We start from the raw sequence: 26,093 nt of genomic DNA on the forward strand, positions 1-26,093 counted from the left end.
CGAACACGGGTTGGCCCAATGGCTGTGCTATCACTCCAGCCCATCTATACTAATATAACAAGTAATTCTAAATTATAATTATAATTAACATACAAATAATAACATGCAAGGCCAGAGGCATAGTACAGCTAATAGGGTGCTTGCCTTGTATCTGGCTTATACAAGTTTGATCCCTAGGACCCCATAATATCCCCCCAAGCCTCGCCAGGAGTGATCCCTGAATGCAGAGGCAAGAGTAAGCCCTGAGCACAGCTCAATGTGGCCCCAAAATCACAAAAAATAACAATGGTAAAATTTAATATTAAAACAAGTACCTATATGTAATTTAACTATACATTATATATATGAAATTGCATTACATTATACATAAATGCCAAGACATTTTATTAGTTTCTTGGTGTTTATGAATAGAGAAAAATCTACTGACAAATTAAGTCCACTGCCTGGTTCATAATATTCCTTTATCAAACATTTGTTTATTAAATGAATACTTTTTTTTCCATTTCCACACTCTCTCCACTAAACATGAGAATTTGATAACATCACCCCCATAATGCAGTTCCAACAAATTGTATCTAAAAGCGTGAACAACTAAAGCATATGTCATGACTTATTTTTTATGGTGGATTTGATTTAGGATATCTAGCAATACAATCTGAGTTGAATTTCCATTTAGGTGAGGCTGCCTAAACAACACTTGTACGAAGTTAGCAGTAGGATCAAATTTTATACGTACGTGTGGTTTCGCTTCCCCGTAGGGCTTCACTAGCTGTATGGGCATAGACCGCAAAGACTGCTACCTGATACTCAGTTAATGACATCAGGCCCTTCAACACCGTGGAGTCCACACTCCCATCCACCACCACCTGTTCAAGGAAGAGATTGAGGAATGAGAATATGACCTAGCTCACCTGGGAAACTGAACTCAAAGAGCAAAAATCTCTCTAGCAAGAACAACCACTAACTGTGTTCTTTTCTGTGTTACATCTTCTTTCCCTCGGTGGCAGTCAACTCTGTGAATCCTGCCAAGCATTGATATACCTTTTATGGACTATATACAAAGTCCCTTAGTAAGTCACATATAATGGAACTGGTGCCTTTCCTGGTTTGTCGTCCTAATCACATCTGTGGAGTAACAGTTGGCACAGGATCTTTTTCCCCATGGAGCTTTGAGAAACATTTAAAATTTTTATTAGGGGCTGGGGAGATGATACAGCAGGAAGATGTTAGCCTTAGATGTGGCCAACCCAGGTTAAATTCCTGGCATCCATATGGTCCTCCAAACACTGAGATGAGTTAATTCCTGAGTTCAGAGCCAGGAATAATCCCTGAATACCACCAGGTGTGGCTCCCAAACCAAAAAAAAATTTCTTTTAAAAGAAAAGGCTTATTAGGGGCTGAAGAGATAGTACAGAGGTTAGGATGCTTTCTCTGCATGTGACTGACTGTAGAACTATCTTTGGCATCCCACATGATCCCCTGAGAACCATCAGGAGTAATTGCTGAGTGCAGAACCAGGAATAACACCTGAGCATCACCAGGTATGATACTCTCCCTCAAATTTTATTAGTCAGGAAAAAGATAAAACAATTGGACGTACTACTGACATTTTAGTTCAAGTGATTTAAACTTCATGACCTATTTCTCAAACACACATATCTACATATGTCTACATGCATGTATACACACACACACATATATATATATATGTGTGTATATACTGCCATAATAGCACTGTAGCACTGTCATAATACTGTCGTCCCATTGTTCATTGATTTGCTTGAGTGGGCACCAGTAACGTTTCCATTGTGAGACTTGTTGTTACTGTTTTTGGCATATCAAATATGTTGGAGGAATTGAACCCAAATCGGCCATGTGCAAGGCAAACACCCTACCCACTGTGCTATCGCTCCAGTCCATAATACACAGTTGAAAATTGTGAAACATAATTTCACAATTCAGGTCAATTAGTATTTTTGGTCAGTAAAAGGCAATTGCTTAAAAACAATAAGGAGGGAGTGGATGAAATTTCATTGCATTTTAACATATTTCCTATGAATGGTTGTATCAAAATAAGAAACAGAAAGGAGCAACGATTTAACAACAGGTGTCTTCCATTTTGCATCCATGTGTTGACCAATCCCTGAAAAATCTGGCACAGATCTTTTATGAAGGCTTCTCTGCTACACTCATCTCCTCAGTGTCCAGGAAACCATTACTCTGGGGGATTAGACTGTATGACCACATCATTTGGAACACACAGACTCCATTAAATCAGAAAGTTCAGACCACTCCTAACGCAGAAAGAGTACATGGAGTAGGGGTCCTGAGAAATTCTTACAGAAAATGCCTGCAGATTCCCTTTGACTTAAAATGCATTAGATACAAAAATAAAAATGTTAAAATAAATCCAGCTAGAGATGGTTGCATGACCGATCGAAAGAGTTATTTGATGGAAAAGCAAGAAGAGAAAATATACATGCCGTCATCTGGAAAGATGAGAAAATATGATCATTACTTAGAAATCTATTTCAGTCCTATAATTTAAACGGTCTATCAGAAGAAAATACCTTATCAGACATAGGCCTCTTATTTTCAGTCCTGTCAAAGGTTTGAGGAAATGAAAAGAATAGTTCGAAAATATTGCCTCCATATTACCTCGTCTGGTTTTCCACCCCTGGTAGGATGATATACGACTCTGTATTTTTGCACTTTTCCTGGGGCATGGGTCCAGTTAACCATAAAGCTTCTGGCAGTGACTTCAGAAATAATCAGCTCTGTAGGTGGTCCGGTGGGTATAAGGGCGGAGGCTAAATTAGAGAAATACGGAAAATGAAACTTTCCACAAGCATTTTATAGAAACCAAGAAAACTCACTTTTAATATTTTCATCTCTAGATATGTTGATTTTGTTATTCATTCGTGCATTTTTTTCAATTTAATATTTCAGATTGTGCTAGGTACCAATCCCTGAGGATACAAACTTAAATAAAAGATAATCCTCGACTCTACAAATCTTTCTTGTGGAATGTTAGCAAAAACAGAAATACATTAAGCATGTGCTTCTAAAAGAACGCTTATTTTTCCTTTTTCTTTTTCTTTTTTTGGTTTTAGGGCCACACCCAGCTGTACCTCGGGGTCATTCCTGACTCTGTGCTCAGGGATCACTGGGGAACTGGAGGACTAGACAGAGTGCTGGGGATAGAACCTGTGTCTGCCACATGGAAGGCAAGCACCTTACTGGCTGCATTTTCTCTCCAGCCTAGAGATACTTTGTGAGCTTTCTATAAAGATTATCATATTTAATTCTCAGCAGCTACTCTTATTATTCCATTTTGTAGGTAAAAAAATTTAACTAAAGTTAAATAATCTTCCTGATTATTGAGCATCTGACAATCAGTATCAGAAAAAACTGATATTTAGACTTTCTGATACAAGACTATTTTAAGCACCAAGACATACAGCCTTCATACTGAGGACTTTAACAAATGGCTAATGTCTAAAAATAAAAAGATAACTGAAAGCAATTGACGTGTTTCTATGAGTTAGACACTATGTAAGCACTTTGTGTGTGTTAGACACATGCTAAAGCAAGTGATATTATAAAAAGATTTGTGAGATAGATATAAAGTTCAATCAATGCCTTTGAACTTTAAGATTTTGTTTTTGAGCCACACTTGGCTATACTGGGTGGTTACTCCTGGCTCTGCATACAGGAATTACTCCTGGTAGTGCTCAGGGGACCGTATGGAATGCCAGGGATCGAACCTAGGCTGGCTGCATGAAAAGCAAGTGCCTTACCTTCTGTACTATCGCCTGCCCCAGAACTTTAAGGTTTCTTATCTTCAGGGATTACTTGTCCAATAAATCTTTAGCAACAGTAATAACATAATTATTGAACACCAAGTATGCTAGTCACTGCAAGGCATGCCTTATCAGAAACCACCTGGAGAGGTTTTTATGGTTAAAGTTGAGCTCCAAAGTTTCATTATTAAGTAAGAGAGATTTCTTTCAGAAAACCACTGCTTGACTGTACAACCTGGTCTCAAGAAATGTGACTCAAGGGAAGAAGAACGATGGAAGACAGAAGGATTTGCAACTGAGCAAAATCATTCCACACCCAGTATACAATGAAGGCAGGAAGTGAAACCAGATTTTTAAATCAATTTTCTTCTCAGATTGCATCTGCATAAACCAGTTGTAACTTGCAGACCAATGAGATTATGAGGTACAGAGCTAAAAATCCATGGTGACAGTGCTGTCAGGAAAATCGAGTAGGCATTCTTTTCCCCGTTCTTGTAGTTGAATACAATGAAAAACTCTGAGAATTCTATATAAAACAAGGACAAGAAGATACTTAAAGAGAAGAAAGTCATGGAAAAGACCCAAGGAATGCTATGCTGATTAGTTCTCTGAGGATTTTGTTTGGGTTTGCTTACATATATATCACAGAGAACTGAAGAGTCCAAAAATCTAGATACAAAAAATAGAAACAAACAATCAAAAACAAAGCCCACACTCTGGCAAAAGGATCAAGAAAGAGTGAGCCTACCAAGACATAAATTTTAGGCAAAACCTGCTCTATGCTAGACAAATATTACCAAAATCACCCATGGGCCTACCCTCACTCCCACCAGTGAAGGCCAAAGGGGAAGCCAAGATTTCCACCTGACTTGGCTGCAAATTTTCTCCACTTCATCATAGAAAACAGGGAAGTAAGGCTTCCACAGTTTAATCAAGTGATGGAACTTCAACACTAGGATACAGGGGTGTTATATAAGAATAATATAACAACTAGAACAGCCACTGAAGAAAGCAATTTGTATTGATGGTCAAAAATACAAAGAATGAATCAAAAAGGAATCCTAAAATAGGTTTAATAAACCACAGGAAGAAAAGATAAAGAAAACGGAAAAATAAAAACCAGAGAAAAGAAACATGAAACAAAATTAAATGCTTATGTTCAAATATATAAACAACTATATTAAATGCAAATGGCCTAAAAGGGCCAATTATTTGTTTTTTGTTTTATTTTTATTTTTTTTTGTTTTGGTTTGGTTTTGATTTGAGGCCAGGCTGGAAATCAAACCCAGAGCACTCTACTGCTGAAATATATCCCTGACTTGTTCTGAGCATAGCAATTAAAAAGAAGACTGTTTTAGAAATATATATATATATATATATATATACATAAAATAAATTTCCACTTAAAAACTATGCAAGTTGGTTGAAAGTAAATAAAAATCATGTAAACATTAATTAAAATGAGTTGGAGTGGCTATATTAATATCAAATGAGACTTAAAATTAACAGAGACGGGGGGCTGGAGCGATAGCACAGCAGGTTGGGTGTTTGCCTTGCACTCGGCCAACCCGAGTTCGATCCCCAGCATCCCATATGGTCCCCTGAGCACTGCTAGGAGTAATTTCTGAGTGCAGAGCCAGGAGTAACCCCTGTGCATCGCCAGGTATGACCCAAAAAGCAAAAAAAAAAAAAAATTAACAGCGATGGAGAGGAACATTATTACATAATGATAACTGGTAAATATACCTGAAAAATAAAATCATCTTACATGTGCAGACAAAAGAGTTAATACTATAGAGAACAGTAACTAATAAAATTAGGGGCAGAGAGACTATACAGATACTATACAGGTAAGACTCTTGCCTTGGATGTGGCTGACTTGGGTTCAATTCCCAACACCCAATATGGTACCCTGAACACTGCCAAGAGTGATCCTTCAGCACAAAGCCAGGAGTAAGCCCTGAGTACCACTGGATGTGGCCCCAAAAATAATAATAAAAATAAAAGACTTTTTTCCACTCTGGAAAAGGAAAAGTCCACATTTTCTCTTACATATGTATTTTTATCTCTCTCCCCTCACATTTTTCTAAATATATTTCTCTTAAAAACTATTTTGCTTCACTAAAAAATAATAATGAACTAAGAGTTAAAATAATAACTAAAAGAATTCTTTAGTGTAAAAGATGGATAACATTTACATCCATCTCTCAGTATTGATAAGAAAAACCAGACAGAAAAGACAGTAAGAATATAGAACTATATGAATGGACTGATTCATTAAAAGCGTAAATCCTTAAGGTTGAGAAATAAACCATAGATGCTCATTTCATCATGTTTGCTAAAAATACTACTGGAACTATGTCCAAACATAGTTTATGAAATAAGGGAAGAGAAGGAAATAAAATGCTTAAACATCAAAAAGAAACAAATAAGATGGCTATTTGCAAGTGCTATACTATCTATGTAGAAACAGCTCCCCTGCCCCAAATTAGAGAAAATTATCTAGCGCTAATTTACAAGTTCAAATAAGATCATAGAATACAAGATAAACACAGAAAAAAAATTAGGACTGGAGTGATAGCACAATGGGTAGGACGTTTGCCTTGCACGTGACCAACCCAGGTTTGATTCCTACATCCCTCTCAGATGGAGGAATCTGATAGTATCCCGTGGGCACAGCAGAGCCTGGCAAGCTACCCATGGCATATTCAACATGCCAAAAACAGTAACAATAAGTCTCACAATGGAGACGTTACTGGTGCCCGCTCAAGCAAATGAATAACGGGATGACAGTGCTACAGTGCTATATATGCTTACAACATGTAGACAACAAAATTTAAAAACACAACTAAAATTACTCAGAAGAAAATTAAATATTTAGATATAAACAGAAATATCCTATACGAGACCTGTATAGAACTTATATCTTGAAAACTATAAAATTTTGAGGTAATATATCAATGATTATCAAAACAAATGCAAAGGTTTACCATATTCATGGATTAGAAGAAGCAACACAGTCAAGATGTCTATTCTTCCTGAATTGTTATTTGTTTATTGAGAATTTGCTTAAAGCAAGTCCTACCCAAATCCCAATATTCTAGGTAAATATTCTAATATTTATATCAAAAGGCAAAGAAAGCACTTGGTCAGAACAATTTGAGAAAGCATTATCTAGTGGAAGAACTAGGGCTATACAATCTTAAGATTGTATGATGTTGGAAGAGGGAAGACACAAAGACTCAATAAAGCAAAATAAAGAACTAACATACAGACTTAGACAAATCTAGCTGACAAATACTTGACTCAGCACGACTTGATGCTCAAGAGATAGCATATTCAGCAAGTAATGTTGGCATAAGTAGGCAAAAGGAAAATAGAAAGAAATGGGGCTTGTATTTAACTTCAATTATTTTACAAAATTTAGCCCAGACTGTGGGTTTAAATGGAAAGTATAGAACTGTTAGGGGCAATAATATAATGGGTAGGGTGCTTGCCTTGCACACAATCGACTGAGGTCCAATCCCCGGCATCCCATAAGGTCCCCCAATCCTGTCAGGAGTGATATCTGAGTGCAGAGCCAGGAGTAAGCCCTGAGCACTAGCAAGTGTGGCCCCCAAACAAAGATAATTTTTTAAAAAAATTTTTTAAATAGAATATGAAATAATTCAAAGTCAAACATCTTTGGGATTGGCAAAGAGTTTCTTTAAAGTAGAGAACAAAATTTCTAACCATAAAGTAAAATCAATGATAAATTATACCTTAATAAAATTAAACCATTTTTCTCTGCAAAGACTTTATTAAAAGGATGAAAGAACAAGGAAATCTGAGATAAATTGTTAGCATACCACAGATCAAAAAAGAGCATTAATAGAACAAAAAGATAGTAAATTGGGTACAGTAATTTGCCTTGCACATGGCTGACCCAGGGTGATCCCAGTCACCACATGTGGTCCCCCCAAGATTTGTCAGGTGATCCTTGAGTGCGGAGCAGAAGAAAGTTGTCATCACCACTGGGTGTGAGCCCCCAAACAACAGAAAATCATATTATTACCTTGATGTACATTGAAAATGCTCATAATTCAACTGTTAAAGCACAAAATTCTAATTAGAAAATGGGCAAAGACATGAGCAAACATTTCACCAAAAATGAGATACAGATGCAAAAGAAGCATGTGAAAAGTCATTCAAGTTGATTAACCATCACGGGGAAATTCCAAAGCTACAAGGCAAGATCATTACAAGCCTATCAAAATGACTGAAATGAAAAAATAGTCACCACCACAAATGTTGACAATGTCTAAAAACAGATCACTTGAACTTGACTGGTGGGAACATGAAACACTTCTATGTTTCTTGGAGGGATTAGAGAGAGGAAGATAAGCAAATGTGGCTCTAAGGAACATTAGAAATAATCCTTGTAAAGATGGAAAGGTTCTGTATGCTCCTCGACCATATTGCTGTGATTTGTTCTGTGGTTTAAAATACGTTATCCTCTGCAGAATGGACACTGGTGGAGGGATGGGCTCTTGAATATTTCATGAGAGAAAAACAAGCAGGGAAATGTGTGAATCTGTAACTGTACCCTCACTGTGACTCACTAATTAAAATATAAATAAATTATTTTTAAAAATACGTTATCCGGGGGCCGGAGCAATAGCACAGCGAGTAGGGCGTTTGCCTTGCACGCAGCCAACCCGGGTTTGATCCCCCGCATCCCATATAGTCCCCCAAGCACTGCCAGGAGTAATTCCTGAGTGCAAAGCCAGGAGTAACCCCTGAGCATCGCTGGGTGTGACCCAAAAAGCAAAAAAAAAAAAACAAAAAAAAAAAACGTTATCCTCTGCAGACAAAGAGAGTCTCTTGCCCGCACACCTGGCTGTCTTCCCCGGGGCCCCTCGGAGGGGATGAGCTCCAGCTTCCCTCCCTACCCTGAGCAGAGCTCCCGGCGCCCGAAGACCACTGGAACCTAGCCACAGCCATGCTCAGGGCCCCTCTCCACACATTCGGACAGCCTCACGTATGAAGGTACCGGCAGAGGAAGTCAGGTGTGTGTACTCCCATCAATGGCCAACATCCAGAGACTTCAAAGCAAGCTCCCAGAAGCAAGCAGTCACTTTTTATAACCTACTTTTCCCTCTGGGAGAAACTCGCAAGCTACTGAGAGCTTCCTGCCCACATGGGGCAGCCTCGCAAGCTTCCCATGGTGTATCTATATGCCAAAGCCAGTAACAAGCTGAATCTCATTCCCCTGACCCTGAAGCCTTTAGAGGCTTCTAAAATCTTAGGGATAGGACGAATGTAGAGGTTACTGAGACCACTCAAGCCACTCGACGATCAACGTGATTCATGATCCTCTACAGCCAGCCATGGCAGAGCCTGGCAAGTTACCCATGGTGCATTCGATATGCCAAAAACAGTAACAAGTCTCACAATGGAGATGTTACTGGTGCCCACTAAAGCAGATCGATGTACAACAGGGAATGACAGTGCTACAGTGATAGAGTTCACATTGTAGAGTAAAGGATTCTATTGAGAAAGTCAGGAGAGGCAGAATGTTCATACCACCCTGAGGTTTTTGTAGGAGTGACGCCCTCCGGCACAAACCACTCTCAGCCACTCCCTTACCTTTGATTTCCTTGTCCTGTTCTTCCACCCTGGAGCACACAGTCCGGGTCAGGCTCTCCACCACCGTGTGCATGAGGTCGAACTCAGCCACGTTGTACACGTGGGTACTGTCTGGCTCAGAGGCGATCTCCTGCAGCTCGCTCTCATCTGCGTTTTTAACCCCTGGCGTGGAGGACAACAGGCATTGGTACGACATTCAGGGCACTTGGTGAAAAGACAACCACGAGCCTGACCTGAGCATCTGCCACTTAAAGAAACCTTGGCAAGTCCTTGGCGTTGTTTTTTTTTTTCAAAGCCATTTTCAGAATCTCTTGTAAACGATTGCATCTGTTTGTTCAGTGCTTATCTGTTCAATAGGGTCAGACCCTGCACTACACATTGCAGCTATCCACTTTAGCAGGTTATAAAATAACAAATACTACTGGCTTCCAGGTAATTGTCAGGAGAACCAAGCCCAAACAACATTAGAATAAGTTCACCTAAAGTTTTGTTTAAAACATATCCATTCACTAGTAATAAGGCCAGAGAGTAAACATATAAATTAATCATCCGTTAGTTGTAAGACTTCTACGAGGGTTTTATTTGTTAGACAAGAGTAGGAAAAAATATAATTATATCTCTCTGATATTCCACAATAATAAAATAACATGGACCCATGCTGAAGCAACAAGCTTAATGTCAATAATGTGTTCCATGACATGTTATTGAAACAAACAAGTTTCGGGCCTTATAAGATTATTCTGGGCTTAAGAGCTAGCACAGGTTGCCTTGCATGCAACCAATCTCAGTTCTATCCCTGGCACCACATATGCACCCGCAACTCCAACACAACCACGAGTTACTCCTGAGCACAGAGCCAGGAATAGCCCCTGAGCAACACTGTTCGGTCCCAAAAGCCCATTCCCTCCCCTCCAAAATATATATATATATATATATCTAAATACCTATCTCTCTTTCTCTCTGCATCTCTCTCCCTCACTTCCACTCTTTCCCTTTCTCCCATCCATCTCCATCATCTTCCCAGACAAAAGAGTTTCACTTCTAAAAACAGCGTGGAAAAGAGAAGAAACTGCCACCACGATTTGAAAGGAATATGTTACATGAAGATTTCAAATACTCCTTGAATGAAACACTGTTTAAACCAAAATTTAAGTAAAAAGTCTAGGAATAGGTCTGAGAATATTCTTGAGGTTTTTTTTGGGGGGAGAGGTGTAATTTATTTATTGATAACTTCAAAAGATGTATAGTTACAATGTTGGCATGTTTACAATTTAATTTGAATTAACAAACTAAAGTTGCCATGTGGTTTGTGGTATTAGTTTATTTTCCATATAATGTCTAAGGATGTGCGGTATATGCTTACCAGTCAGCTTCCTACACTGAATGTTGTAGTGCTTGCAATGTTTGCTGGTTCTTCCAATATAAATACCTGCACCTCAGTTGATTCCAAACTGCTAATACAAACTCATAGAAAGCAAACTTGGGAGAGAGATGCACTATTGGTTCTTTCAAATTGGTAGGGCTTGCTCTCAGTGGACCACCAAGATATAAACGCCACACACAGACACATACACACACAAAATAGTAAGGATACAATCAGTTAAACCAAGACTGGAATATAATATAAAATACAGCCTTTATTCACCCTTGTATTCTCTTTCTATTTCTTCTGTGAATGGAACAGAAAGCCTTCATGTAAAGTGTCTTGAATAATTTTTATCATAGTAAAATTTATTTCTCCTACTTCAACAATTACACTTATTTTTCATAGTTTTCTTTATAAGTATTTTTAACACTGAAAATATTACTTAGTGTTAAAATACTTATTATTAGTGGCAATAATATTATTTTTAGTGGTAATGTTTTGATAATGGGTCACTCACTATCAAGCACTTGGTTGGTTCTGAGAATGGAAAGATGCAGAAGATAGCCTTGCTCTTTATTTTTTATTATTATTATTATTTTGCTTTTTGGGTCACAACCCAGCGATGCTCAGGGGTTACTCCTGGCTTTACACTCAGGAATTACTCTTGGCAGTGCTTGGAGGACCATATGGGATGCCGGGGATCGAACCCGGGTCGGCCGCATGCAAGGCAAACGCCCTACCCGCTGTGCTAACGCTCCAGCCCCACCCTTGCTCTTTAGAAAGCACAGTCCAGAGTCATTAAAGGAATAAAAAAAAAAAGGGAAGGAAGAACACAACTACTATAGCCATTTTCTGACTCCTGTTGTTGTTCCCAGATAGGCACTGATGGGCATCAGTAGGAAATAATATCTGAATAAAGGACTAATCTGGAACATACTCTGATGAAATAAAAATACATATAAACAGAGAAATTTTTAGGACCTGCTTCTAAGTGAGAGAAATGTGAACAATCTATATTGAGAAGATAGAAAATTTGGTTTACCAGTAGATTAAACATTAGAGGATATTTCTAAATTATAGATTCTAGGTCTTTCCTCTTTGGATTTTTCAATTTAGCAGGGTAAGCATCTGTTTGTAGTATGCTGGCCTTACTTTTGCCTAAGTGGTATTCATATACAGCATGGAGGTTACTCAGAAACAGAAAAAATATCTCATAGATTTGCAAAAGAATATTATATCATATTTGAAACAAATACAAAAAGATGAATTCATTTTAATTATCCTATACTAAAGAAAGAGCAATTAAATATGTAAAACACAATGAAACAGATCATTCATAAGAGTGAATATTAAATGTCTTCAAAGCACTATTAGGAATCCGCTGTGGCATTTTCATTTGTATTTCAGTGTTACTTTGCTGTGGCATTTTCAGTTGTATTTCAGTATTTCTTGGAAATCAGCTTTTCTTTCTGCCAAGAAAATGTCAGTCTCTACTAAACAGAAGAATTTCCCACTGCCAAAGAAAATGTAAACATTTTCATTGAAAGAAAAGTTGCATCATCTAAATATTTTGCAATGTTTCTGAATGTGTGCCTCACATACAGTCTTTTGAGCAAGAATTATACCTTACAAAGGACTTGCTTCAAAGAAATAATACTCACTATGCTTTCATTAAGTAGCATAAGATCTTAAATCCTTAATAAGACTATTTCTCCATATTCTATCAGCAAAAATGATGAATTAATTTCTTCCTATTGTACCAAGTAGAAGTGTCTACTTCTAATTAAAACAATTACCTCAACTGTGCGAGCTATTGGTATGTTTTATATGGCATCTCATACAATAGGAAACATGATAGTTGCCATCACTTCCACTTAAATTTTCTGAAACTTAATCACTACTTTACCTTCAACTGAGACAACAGTGTTCCATTTCAAATGTTTGAGAGTTTAGTATGGGTTACATGGCTGTGTACTAGAATTAGGAACAAAATCTGGCTTGCCAAAAAGTGTGCTTTTCATTGCAAATTGATTTAAGTGGTTTTTGCCTTTGTTGAAATGGGACCATGAATAACACTTACCTATGGCAAATAGTTCTACACCAGACTCACGGAGGTTTCTAGATGGAGGAATAATATCATCTTGGGACTTTCCATCTGTGATTAAAATGCCAATTTTGGATACTCCCGTTCTTGCTCCTGCTTCTGGCTTAAAGCTATTTTCAAAAATGTAGTTCAAAGCAAGACCTGGAAGGAAAAAGAAAGAAAAATTGATATAAACAATCCATTGCTAGTAAAAAATCCTTTCAACTCTGCAAACTCCACAAGTAAAGATGAGTAACTTATTTTGCTAAAAGGGTTTTTATTAATGTGAACTTATGCTTTCAAAATGAGTTTTATCCTTGATAGATCCTGTGAGAAACCCCAATTGACCAGAAGTAAGAGCAATAACTGAATACTATAGCATTTCAGCAACCACAATTTATAAAGAACAATAAACCATGTCTTCAAAGGAAGTCTAACCTCTATAATTCAGGATCAAGTTAGAATACTCTCACAGAAATAATAATGCCAATACTATCACTGTGCTTTCAATTTTGTTAATGCTCCAAAGCAAAAATTCTCTTCTTTAGAGATAGTGGGGCAGATCCCATATGGCAACTGACTCTCAAATACTTGGTATTTTTGTTGTTGTTGTTGTTTTGCTTTTTGGGTCACACCTGGAAATGCACAGTGGTTATTCCTGGCTTTGCACTCAGGAATTACTCCTGGCAGTGCTCAGAGGACCATATAGGATGCTGGGAATCGAACTTAGGTTGGGCACGTGCAACGCAAACACCCTACCTGCTGTACTATCGCTCTAGCCCCACTCTCAGGTACTTTGGAAATATCCTCTTTCATTCAGAAAAAAAAACGAAATTTTGCAATATTATTTTAGTATTTGAATTTAATTTTTTATTAGCTAAACAGTCATTATATTATGACTCAAATGGCACAGTAATGTTTGTGACTTCAGTATTTTACTTTTCATCAATCAAAGGATTTATATTGCTTCATCGGAGCATGTATAGATCATGCCTGTGGAAGGAAACAGTGAGTATGTGCTAGGATTCAATTTTTTAATGATGCCTTGTGCCTAGGCCCTGTGTAACTATAATCTAAATATTCTTACATTTCTTATTTGTCTAAAGGTAAGTGAGCTAAAGATTCTCTAATATTTTCATGATCCTAAGTGATTTCAGAATGCGGTTGAAAGAAATACATTCCTTGGAAATAAAATCCAGAATTTGTTCTCACTTAAATAGCAAAGTGGCTGGAATAGGAAAGAGGTGAGAGGAGAGGAAGGGAAATAAAGTTCAAAGGTTAACACGGTCATGGAGAGCTGTCAATCTCAGGAATCACTATCTTGTCTTCAAGTCCCATACAATGCTCCTCCAGAGAAGGACATTACATTATATAGGAGAGAGAGACAGAGACAGAGACAGAGACAGAGAGAGAGAGAGAGAGAGAGAGAGAGAGAGAAAAGCAGAGAGACAGAGAGGCAGAGACAGAAAAGCAGAGAGACAGAGAGTCAGAGACTGAGAGGTCCGTGTGTAAGTCTTTTTCTTGTTGATGAACTGTGATTTACGATAGTGTTAATATTAATATATTAGTCATATTATGGCTGGAGCGACAGCACAGCGGTTGGGCGTTCACCTTTCATGCGGCCAACCTGAATTCGATTCCTCCACCCCTCTCAGAGAGCCCAGCAAGCTACTAAGAGTATCGAGCCCTCTCGGCAGAGCCTGGCAAGCTACCCGTGTGTATTGGATATGCCCAAAACAGTAACAATAAGTCTCTCAATGACAGATGTTACTGGTGCCGCTTGAACAAATCGATGAGCAAGGGGATGACAGTGACAGTGACAGTGACAGTCATATTATGCCATTGGACCACACTCACCACCACAGTGCCAAGATGGGGGTCTGGAGATATAGTACAGGAAGTAAGGCGCTTGCCTTGCCTGAGTTTGCCAGGAGTGATTCCTGAGTGCAGAGCCAGGAGTAACCCCTGAGCACCACTAGGTGCAGTCACAAAACAAAACAACCGAAAGTGCCAATATACTTGCAGCATGGGTCCCAGGTCTCTTCTCAATCCCCACCTCCCCCGACCCCCACCCCAGAGATTCAATTTCATAGGCAGAATCTCAGGAACTGCTATAATTAGTCACTATTTACTCCCTTATTATGTTTCTTTACATTCCACTTAAAAGTGAGATCACTTAACATTCATCATTTTCCATTGGACCTCCCTCACTCAGCATGATACTCTCTCATTCTGTTCAAATAGCAGCCAGCTGAAAAATTTCATCATTTATTATAGCTGCATAGTATTCTCTTGTGTAAACAGACCACAATTTCTTTATTTATTCATCTGTTGTTGGGCACTTAAATGGTTTCTAGATCTTGGTTGATGTAAATAGCACTTCAATGAGCAAAACTTTGCAAATATCTTTTTAATTAATGTTTTTGTGTTCTCAAGATAAATGCCAAGGAGAGGAACTTGAATCATAGGGAAGTTCCTTTCTTTTTTTTTTTTTTTTGAGACATCACCACCAACAGCGAATGGGGATTTCTTTTTCAGTGTTTTCACAAGTTTGAGGAAAGAACCATCAAAACACTTCGTCTACCAGTTTAGTCAATATAGCATATTAAATATTACCAAATAGCCAAATGAAGTCAGTGAGATATCATGCTAAAAACATGAAGTGAAAATAAAAACCTTACCTGTAAGCGTATTTCCTCCCTTATATGGTAAATTTCGGACAGCCTCAATCACCTCATCTTTTGTGGTAAAGGCATTTAAATGCCATTCAATTCTGGGGTCACCGCTGTACTGCGCCAGACCTAGAAAAGAATGAAGAAAAGTCCCATACTGAAATGAGAGATAGCACAAAGATCTAGAGAATGATTCTAGAAATAAAAGTGATAAAGTGCCTGATTGGTACAATATATACTTGCTTTCTCTGATGCATATGACTCCCTGAGCACTGCTAGCTGTGGCCCTTGGGCCCAGAGGATGGCTGCGGTGGTTTGGGTGACCCTGAGACAACAGGATGAGATCATCCCATCCTGAGGTTCTCCCACTGTGCCACTGGCCTGGTTAGTCAAACATCACCCACCAGGGTCCCTGGGAACTCCTGAGCATGGCTTGGGATTATCTCCTCTCCAACACGCCCCCCCCCCCTCCGCCCAAGTGAGTATCCAATTAGGTGTCTGATTTTTTTAAGTTTGTGATTGTAGATAATAGGTCTAGGTTTTATTTTCATTCTTAAACGAGTAATTTTCCTTACTGACTATTTAAAGGTTACACTAATGAACACTGACTCAGAGATTAGCAGATTTTAAAGAAATTTTGGCTAAAATAATTTTGGCAGAAATCCTCCTGCATTGCATGGCAACCAACTGTTTCCCAGAACCTCCAGATAAGAACTCAGACTGTTGGATGCCTTGATTTTTAGCAGAATATCCTGCCAAACTTGCCAGGACTTCTCACCCAGAATTGAGATACTCTGTGCCATGCAGTTCATGCCACCATGTAAGTCAGTGATAGAAGATGGGCACAGGTGACATTTCAATTTGAGATCAGAAGCATTTGGGGAGCTTCTCTCCATAATCACTATTTTTCATGGGTGACCTCGTTGTTAGTCATTTACATTCCTTAGTCAATCATACTGATTCCCAACCAGATCTTATTTCCTGTCACTGTCAACCAAATAAACACACACCCAAAAATAGGGGTTTAGGCTTTTGCTTTTTAGGGCCACCCCCAGAGGGGCTCAGGACTTATTCTTGGCTCTATTCTCAAGCATCACTCCTGGAAAGGCTCGGGGTACCACATATGTAGTGCCAGGAATTAAACGTGGGTTGACCATAGTCAAGGGTAGTTCCCTACCCATTGTACTATCACTCCTGCCTCCACAAGATTGATACTGAGAAACCTTAGAAATGCATAAATCCCATGAAAACTCAGTTTTTTGCAGAATGACCTCTTTTAACTATAAGGTTGAAAATAGTGATATGTACTTTCAGTAAGCTATGTGCTATAAGCAGGCAAAAGCTATGCACCTTAAGCTTCAATTCTTTATGTAACTGTTTATAGGGAAATACATAACTTGTTTCTAGAAAACTATTTTTAATATCCAACATTTGAATTTAACATTTCACTCTATTCATCTCTTTCCTTTAAGTAAAAAGTGAACCTCTATCTGATAAATTATTTGGGGAATGGGGGATTTGTTGGGCCATACCTTGTAGTGCTGGGTTCCAGAGCTCACTGACAGTGATCAGGAGACCATGTAATGCCAGGGCTAGAACCCAGGTAGGCCACATGCATGATAAACACAACCTCTATTCTATCTCTGTGACCCCTGATAAACTCTCAAGCCAACTGTAACTTTAAACGCCAGTCAATAATGTCACAATTATTATTATTATTTGTGAAAGATGTTTCTTAAACAGAAAAATTTTAATGTGTTCAATAGCAATAACAGCATCATAGAAAAAAGTTAGTTGAACTACTTATTGATCCAAATATGCCCATGGGGGGGAGGGCTGGAGCAATAGCACAGCGGGTAGGGCGTTTGCCTTGCACATGGCCAACCCAGGTTTGATTTCCAGCATCCCATATGGTCCCCCAGGCACCACCAGGAGTAATTCTGAGTGTAGGAACCATAAATAACCCCTGTGCATCGCTGGGTGTGACCCAAAAAGCAAAAAAGAAAACAAATATGCCCATCTGGGAATCTCACAAAAATGGAGACTATAGTTCTGAAAGCTGCTATGCAAAGAATTTTGAAGTTTCTTCAGAAATTTCTCAGTAGTTCTACATGAGGACATCAGACTCCTGTTCACTGGACAACACATACCAATCCGTGTCTTCTCTGAGCCCACGTTGAATGCTGTTACCAGGTTTTCCAAGAAAAGTCGAACCAGTCTGAAGTTGAATCTTCCAATACTCCAAGACCCATCCACCAGGATCACAATATCAGCAATAGCTGAAGTTTCACAGAAAAATTTCACTTCTGCAAAGCACAAGCCAGAAAATTATCTGTTGCTCCTGGAAAAAGTGTTTACGTAAACATCTGTCATATAGTTTACTGCGAAGAATATGATGAAATTTCTATTAAAGCAACCATATTTTTACAACCTTTCCCTGAAATGCATTTTCATTAGGAAAAAGTAAATGTGGTAACAGCAGCAGGGCCAGGGTTCTGGAAAGAGTTAGCAAAAGACTGGCAGATTCATGCCAGCCTGGAAACATCTGTGTATTTTAGCCAGTGGTGTCTGTGCAAAATCATCGAGCTTTAAGGTTTTCATCTGTCAGTTCTTTCCAGGAAAATTCTGAGCAACACCATGTAGGAGTCTGCAGAGATAGGAAGATGGATAAAGGCACTCTTTCGTTCAGATAAGAGGACACAGGAGGGAAATCTGAGCTTCCTGGATGAAGAAAAAGGTAGTGCATTGCACTGAGTGCGAGAGCCACAAACACAAACCTTGGCTCATGTACAAAGGGGTCGTGGATGTAGAAACTAAGCAAGGAACCCAAGTAGTGCCCTAATTCACATTCTTCTGCACACTGTGTTCTTGTTACAGTAATATTTTGTTTCTAAGTAGCTAATTTCATTGAGAGGGGAGTTGGGGCCCACCCTGGGAGCTCAAGGGCTATTTTGGGTTCTGTGCTTAGGAGTGACCCTTGGCCGTGCCAATGCACCAGATGTGGTGTCTGCAAGGGAAGTGACTTTCCTTATGTCCTATCTCTCCTGCCCCAACGTAGCTAAAGGAGGACTGTATCAGGTTGCAAAACTGGATGATTGTCCAGTGGCTGGAGTGGTTCCTCTAAGCTTTCCACTGAAGGCAAGTCCGATGGCTGGTGGGTCTAGGGGAGATCTATACTTAAGTAGGCAGCCACCGCCATTAGCATTCACATAGAGTCAAGATACTAAATATTCTTAAAGTGCTTATGAATTCTTTAAATAGCTATGGTATGCTTAGCACCTTTAGTAGCATTTAGCATTTCTTTTTACTATAGTTTGAGCTTCCAAAAGACTATTTTGTGGAAATTTCATACTGGTACTGGGGGGCCCTGAATATTGTGTTTTTTCTTGTGCCCATTTTATTTTCTTAAAGTTGCCTAGAACATGTATGATTTTTTCTAGCTTTAGTCTGACAATGAAGCAATATTTGAAATGTAATGTTTGTAATAAAAAACCAAACATGAGAGTTCACAAACACTCTGTATCTGGATGTTTCCCCTGAGGAGGAAAATATTCCATCTTCTATTTATTCACATAGTAAATCAAGATTGTACTGATGATGCCACATGGTGCTAAGAGAATCCTGGTGTTTTTTCATCATACACAACTATGTGTAGAATACTTAGACCCTCTTACTAGATGGAGGGAAAAAATGCATTTGCCAATAAAATACTCACATATTGAACAGTGGAAGTTAAACAGTATAGTTTAATCCAAAGCATTTAAATTATAGGGGTGGCATCCAAACTTCCATTTTGAAATAACCAAATGCAAAGTCACCAATTTGGAAGTAGTCATACTGTTTGATACTGAAATATTTTAAAAATACTGCAAGAAGTCATGGGATTAAAATTTTTTTTTTAAAAAAGAAGCAGAGGGAAAGAAAATCTTATAATGCCTTTGGGATCTATTTCTCACATTTTTAATGTCCCAAAATGTAGTGTAGCTTTCATTCCTTGTAAAAACATTGGAGATAGTATTTCACGTTTTAAATTAATGAATAATTATAAAAATACCTTTTAAAATTTTATCTGTGCTTATTTAAAAGAGGACTATAAAAATATTTTCCTTGACTTTTTTTTTGCTTTTTTGGGTCACACCTGGCAATGCAGCGGGGTTACTCCTGGCTCTGCACTCAGGAATCACCCCTGGAGGTGCTCAGAGGACCATATGAGATGCTGGGAATCGAACCCGGGTCAGTCGCGTGCAAAGCAAACGCCCTACCCGCTGTACTATTGCTCCAGCCCCTTCCTTGACATTTTTAATGAAAAACTTTAACAGATTAAATTATTAAATGTATTAGTGAGGGGCTGGAGCAATAGCACAGTGGGTAAGGCGTTTGCCTTGCACGCGGCCAACCCGGGTTCAATTCCCAGCATCCCATACAGTCCCCTGAGCACCACCAGGAGTAATTCCTGAGTGCAGAGCCAGGAGTAACCCCTGTGCATCGCCAGGTGTGACCCAAAAAGCGAAAGGAAGGAAGGAAGGAAGGAAGGAAGGAAGGGAGGGAGGGAGGGAGGGAGGGAGGGAGGGAGGGAGGGAGGGAGGGAGGGAGGGAGGGAGGGAGGAAGGAAGGAAAGAAAGAAAGAAAGAAAGAAAGAAAGAAAGAAAGAAAGAAAGAAAGAAAGAAAGAAAGAAAGAAAGAAAGAAAGAAAGAAAGAAAGAAAGAAAGAAAGAAAGAAAGAAAGAAGGAAGGAAGTATAAGGCTGGAGTAATAGTACAGCAGGTAGGCAGCTTGCCTTGCACATAGCTGACCCAGGTTTTATCCTTGGCACCCATTTAGTCTCCTGAGCCACACTAGGAGTGATCCCTGAGTGCAGAACCAGGCGTCGGCCCAGAGCAGCAGGTGTGACCCAAAATACAAACAAACAAAAAAGGCAAGACAATCTTCTAAGCACCTGGCATCAAGTATAGCATTTGCTTATGGTGCTTATGGTTGATCCTCATTCTTCAGAAAATAAAAGTGATTTAGAGAGATAATGAATGGTTCAGTGGTTACTTGATCACTGGCATCTCACACACACACACACACACACACACACACACACACACACACACACACACACACACACCCTCTCACACAGTACTGGGAACTATTAGACTAAAACTATGTGAGTTTCAGGAGATATTACCCTGTCTTTCATCATCACCAATCCCTAGGACCTAACTCAGTGTTCAGTAATAAGATGTAATCACTAAATGCAACAAATTTACTGTTAAATCAATTGCATTAAAATGTTGGCATATGGTCACATTAATCATGCAAACTATACCTTCTAAGACAACTGCAAGTATTATATAGCATTTCCTATAGGCTACAAACATTTACTCATGTAATCCTGGACAGACTTTGATACTTCGGGTCAAAAAAATCAAATGAGGGAGTATAATAAAGAGAATGCAGTTAATAGATATGTAGATAGTGTGTGTTTGTGTGTGTGTGTGTTAGTGTGTGTGTGTGTTAGTGTGTGTGTGCATCCTATATAATTTTTTTCTTGGGTGGATGGGGACATGGGAGATTGGGACATATCTATCAGTGCTCAGGAGCTACTCCTGATTCTGTTCTCAGTGGACATTTCTGGTGGTGCTTGGGATTGAGCCATGGTCAGCCTCAGAAAAGGCAAACAATTTAGCTTCTGCACTATCTCTCTGGTCCCTTCCTGCGCAATTCTTACACACTAAGGGGAGGGGGGGGGGGGCTTGGAAATAAGATGTCTTCTGAAAAGCAATGAGTATTCTATTCTAATCCTTTCCACATATGCAAGTCTTTGAAACCTTTGAAAGCAAGGATCAGCAAATCTTTCCTGAAAAAAGCAAGATTCAAATACCAAAGTCTTTGCAGGTCATGTGTAACCTTGTTGCATCTGCCCAGTGCTGAGAGTGTGGGAAAGTGCTCTAGATGATATATAAAGGAATAAATAGAGCTCAGTGCCAAGAAAACCTTGCTCTAAAAAAGACAGAAGACTGACTCTGGCCCTTAAGGCCACTCTAGCCAATCCCCTTCACCCTGTAAATGAGAAGACTAGGACAATCCCTTTATTTTCACAGTATATACATACATATATACATATATTTTTAATTTCTTTAAAGGACAATAAGAGGATCAGGGACGTTAACTAAAAAACCCTTGAGATACTAAAAATAACAAATCCTATGTTACTGTTCCTATCTCTCCCATAATCTTTTCCAACCAGGTTTTGTATTTATGTGCAACAAAGAAGGAATAATCGTTGATGCAAATATGCCAATATTATGCCAAAAGGCAAATACCACTTTTGTTTAGGAATTTGTTTTGGATTATTGAAGAAACATGTACAATAGATTGAAAACAAGTGACTATTTAACTGCACAGCAACTTGTTAAGGATCTTAGCTCTTTGCATTGAAGCTAAAAATGCAAAAATATGTGAAATATGTCTGATTGTATCTGCGCCATTATCAATGTAGACTCTTATACCCAAAAAAGGATAGATTGTAGGAAAACAGCTGTTTATTATGAAGCAGAGAACTGCCACCTCTTGCAACAGACAGTGGCAAGTGGCTCATTGTGGCTTGGTGGGAATTACTTTTTGTGTCCTGTGGACCCTGTTCATACTCCCAACCAACCACCCCAACCTCTGGGGAGCCCGAACTCTGCTCTGAATTGTTACCACTGCTTACAATTTACTTCTTAAGACAATTCTTGTACATGGGCAATGGCCTCAGAATCCTCAGTGCCCTTGCGCACAATTCATGCCTCCCCGCCCACCTAAAGAGGAAGACTCCTGTTCCTAGACACTTTCAGTCCTACCCCAACACTTTTTAAAAAGAAAGTTATTGAATCACTGTGAAATATATAATTACAAAGTTGTCCATGATTGCATCTCAGTCAAACAATGTTCCAAAACCAGTTTCCCTCTCCCGCCCTACCTCCCACAGCCTGCCTCTATGCCAGGCACTTTTCTTTTCTTTTCTTTTCTCTTCTTTTCTTTTCTTCTCCCTCCCACCACCACCTTCTCTTCCTCCTCCTCCTCCTCCTCCTCCTCCTTCTTCTTCTTCCTCCCTCTCCCTCTCCCTCTCTCTCTCATCCTCTCTCTCTCTTATTTTCCTCTGAGGCACTGTGGTTTCCAACACTGTTACTGAAAGGTTACCATGCATATCACTTTACCTCCTTTAAGGATTCCGTTTTGCCCCGAGTGATCATTTCCCACCATCATTATCATACTGGTCCCTCCTCTGTCCTAACTGCTCTCTCATTCCCCCCTTGGCAGCAAGCTTCATACAGTGGCTCAGTCCTCCTGGCCCTTGTTTCTACTGTCTCTGACTACTCCAGCTCTCTGTCTCTATAGCAGACACTGAAACAGCTCTCCTGAAGGTGGAGCCCGAGAACGTCCTGAACAACTAACCGATACTCTACCAATGAAAGATAGATTTTTCTTTGGGGGGTATGGGCTTCTAAGTCACCCTGGCAATACTCAGCCCCTCTCTGGGCCCAGTGGTTTAGTACTCAGACCCAGAGAGGCAGGTGCTCAAGGATCGCCCCCATCAGGATCACTCCAACACTGCTGGGAGCAGACAGATCACCAGAGGTACCCCTGTCAGTGCTTGGGGCTCACGCACTGCCAGGTTCAGACTGGAACCGGTCCCAGTGTTTGGAGTCATCTGCTGGCTGTGAGTTCTTCAGGGCATCATGACAAAGAATAACTTACTAAAAATCAGCTGAGAACTCACATGTAAAAATCCTTCATAAAAATATTTTAAAATCTATTTCCTTTTTAAATAAAACCCACAAGAATGCAAGTCATAAACTAATGAATTTGGTTATTTAGGAAGGGTAAGTAAAACTGGGTAAAGGTATTAAGGGATGCGATACTTCTTTTGAATATTGCCTTTGCCTTAAAAATCTAACACATTCAAACAATGAAATATCTCAACAATTTAAAAATATATTCTGACCAATAATTTTAACAAGTTCGACACCAATTACTACCTTTTTGAAAGGACCATATATGTTTAGAAATTAAATAATACCTTTCTATGTAACTCACAGAACAAAGGGGGAAAAAAGCATACTGGAAATCAGAAAATAGTAAAAGTTGTGTAATGACAATGTTACATATCAAAATCTGTGGTATAGATAAAGCAGTACTTAGATGGTTATAGTCTTAAAATGACTATAGAGGCCAAACAGACAGTACAGCAGGTAAGGCACTTGGTTTATTATATAATGTTTATGTATTTTCATGCCTCATTTATCATTTGTTAGTATTAATTATATTAGCACTGTTAACATTGTCATCCCATTGTTCATCAATTTGCTCAAGCAGGCACCAGTTATGTCTCTATTATGAGACTTGTTACTGGTTTTGGCATATCAAATATGCCACGGGTAGCTTGCCAGGCTCTGTTGTGCAGGCAGGATACTCTCGATAGCTTGCCAAGCTCTCCGAGAGGGACAAAGGAATTGAATCCAGGTTGGCCACGTGCAAAGCAAATGCCCTACCTGCTGTGTTATCGCTACAGTACATTAATTACATTAATAATAAATAATATGAATATAAAATTGCAAACCTTTAGATGAAAATATTCATAATCTAAAAGTCATTCAACCAAGTCCATAAAAGAATAATACTTTTGCCATAATTTTAGTTGCATTAAATAAACTTTGGACTATAAAACAGATTAGTACAAGAGAAGAGAGAAAGTAGGAGGAAAGGGTAAATACTGGTACAAAGGATATCAACATGCCCATTTTTTTTTTTTTTTTTGCTTTTTGGGTCACCCCGGCAATGCACAGGGGTTACTCCTGGTTCTACACTCAGGAATTACTCCTGGAGGTGCTCAGGGGACCATATGGGATGCTGGGATTCGAACCCGGGTCAGCCGCGTGCAAGGCAAACGCCCTACCCGCTGTGCTATCGCTCCAGCCCCATCAACATGCTCATTTTTAAGGAGTCATACTGGAAAACTATATATTGTTATAATGAAATGTTATTTTAAAACACTGAATTAAAAATTCTGAAAAGCATGAATAAAGTTAAAAGGTAATAACACACTGAGAAAAGATACTTGCATCACTATTACAACAAGATTTTAATGTCTACAAGATTTAGAAAATTTCTGTATGCAAAGAAAGACAAAGAAATTTTACAAAAGATAGCAAAAAATACAAATGACCACTAAAGATTTTTTAAATTGCTCAACCTTAACACAGTCAAAGAAATATAAACTAGTAAGGATTATTAGAAAACATATTAAACAATGAGAATTTTAAATGTTTTAATTATACATCATTGGCAGAAGTATAAGCTACTGAAAGCAGTTTAATTCTTTTTTGTAGACTAATAAAAAATACAAAATTTGCATATACTTTAACCTTGTAATTCCAGTTTTAGTTTTTCCAGCATGTTTACAATAGCAAAAACAAGAAAATATATATATATTCTTTGATATAAATATAAGAGCTAATAAATTATGATTTAGTAATAATAAAATATTATCATTAGGAATATTGTCATTAGGAATAGAATGATAATCTATTCCTAAGGATACTACCTGACCATTAAAAGGAATGTAGACACACACAATTGGGTTGGGGGTGGGAGACGGATGGTGGAGTGCTGGCATTCTAAAGGGAGGGATTTGGTACTTTGGTGATGAGCATGGTGTTATAATCTGTCACTGTCACTGTCACTGTTCATCAGTTTGCTCTTATGGGCACCAGTAACATCTTCATTGTGAGACTTGTTGTTATAGTCATTGTAATAATATTGTAAACCACAAAATATCAATAAAACTTTTTAAATTAAAAAAGCCTAGTAAAAATTATTCCTCCCCGAGAAGAGCCCCGGCAGCCTCCAGAACCCAGCCACAGCCATGCTCATAGCCCCTCTCCACACATTCGGACGAGCCTCACACATGAAGGAACCAGCAGAGGAACCCAGGTGTGTGGGACCCGAGGCTGAGATCTTCAGGCCTGCTCGGATCAGGACTGGGCCTCTTCTGCCCAGATACCCCATTTTCCAGTAGTTAGGTGGTCGCACCCAGAAACTGCCCCTGGTGCCGTGTAATCCCATCAACAGCCAACATCCAGAGACTAAAACCAAGCTCCTGGAAAAGACATCTTATAGCCTAGTTCTCCCTTTCAGAGAACCTGGCAAGCTACCAAAATTTCCTGCCGGCGTGGGAGAGCAAGCTCCCTGTGGCATATTCATATGCTAAAACCAGTAACAATGATAGGTCTCATTCCTCTGACCGTGAAAGAGCCTCCAATACAGCACCATTGGGAAGGACGAGTAAAGAGAGCCTGCTAAAATCGCAGGGCTAGGACGAATGGAGACATTACTGAGACCACTCAAGAAAATCGATGATCAACGTGATGATGATGATGATGATGATGATGATGATGATGATGATGATGATGATGATGATGATGATGAACATTATTTAACGGGGAGACAGTATTAGAAGAATTTGTGCATATAAACACATTTAATCCTGATGATGAAACAGACATATATTGGAT

The 26,093-nt window shown here is 38.9% G+C and overlaps 1 protein-coding gene across 5 annotated transcripts in view; it reads right to left on the bottom strand.

Moving 5' to 3' along the window:
- Positions 1 to 26,093, bottom strand: part of COL14A1 (collagen type XIV alpha 1 chain) — a 208,933-nt gene that overhangs the window by 159,856 nt on the left and 22,984 nt on the right. For 4 of the 5 annotated variants that reach the window (XM_055127235.1, XM_055127232.1, XM_055127236.1 and 1 more), the window contains 6 exons: positions 17,703 to 17,858; positions 15,562 to 15,681; positions 12,878 to 13,042; positions 9,432 to 9,593; positions 2,659 to 2,810; positions 737 to 866 (listed from right to left, as the gene is read on the bottom strand). In XM_055127235.1, coding sequence (XP_054983210.1) covers positions 737 to 866; positions 2,659 to 2,810; positions 9,432 to 9,593; positions 12,878 to 13,042; positions 15,562 to 15,681; positions 17,703 to 17,858 — 885 coding nt within the window. The remainder of the gene's footprint in view (positions 1 to 736; positions 867 to 2,658; positions 2,811 to 9,431; positions 9,594 to 12,877; positions 13,043 to 15,561; positions 15,682 to 17,702; positions 17,859 to 26,093) is intronic. The other variant, XM_055127233.1, reaches the window with a different exon arrangement.

The sequence above is a fragment of the Sorex araneus genome, chromosome 2, assembly GCF_027595985.1.
Source record: "Sorex araneus isolate mSorAra2 chromosome 2, mSorAra2.pri, whole genome shotgun sequence".
Lineage (NCBI taxonomy): Eukaryota > Metazoa > Chordata > Mammalia > Eulipotyphla > Soricidae > Sorex > Sorex araneus.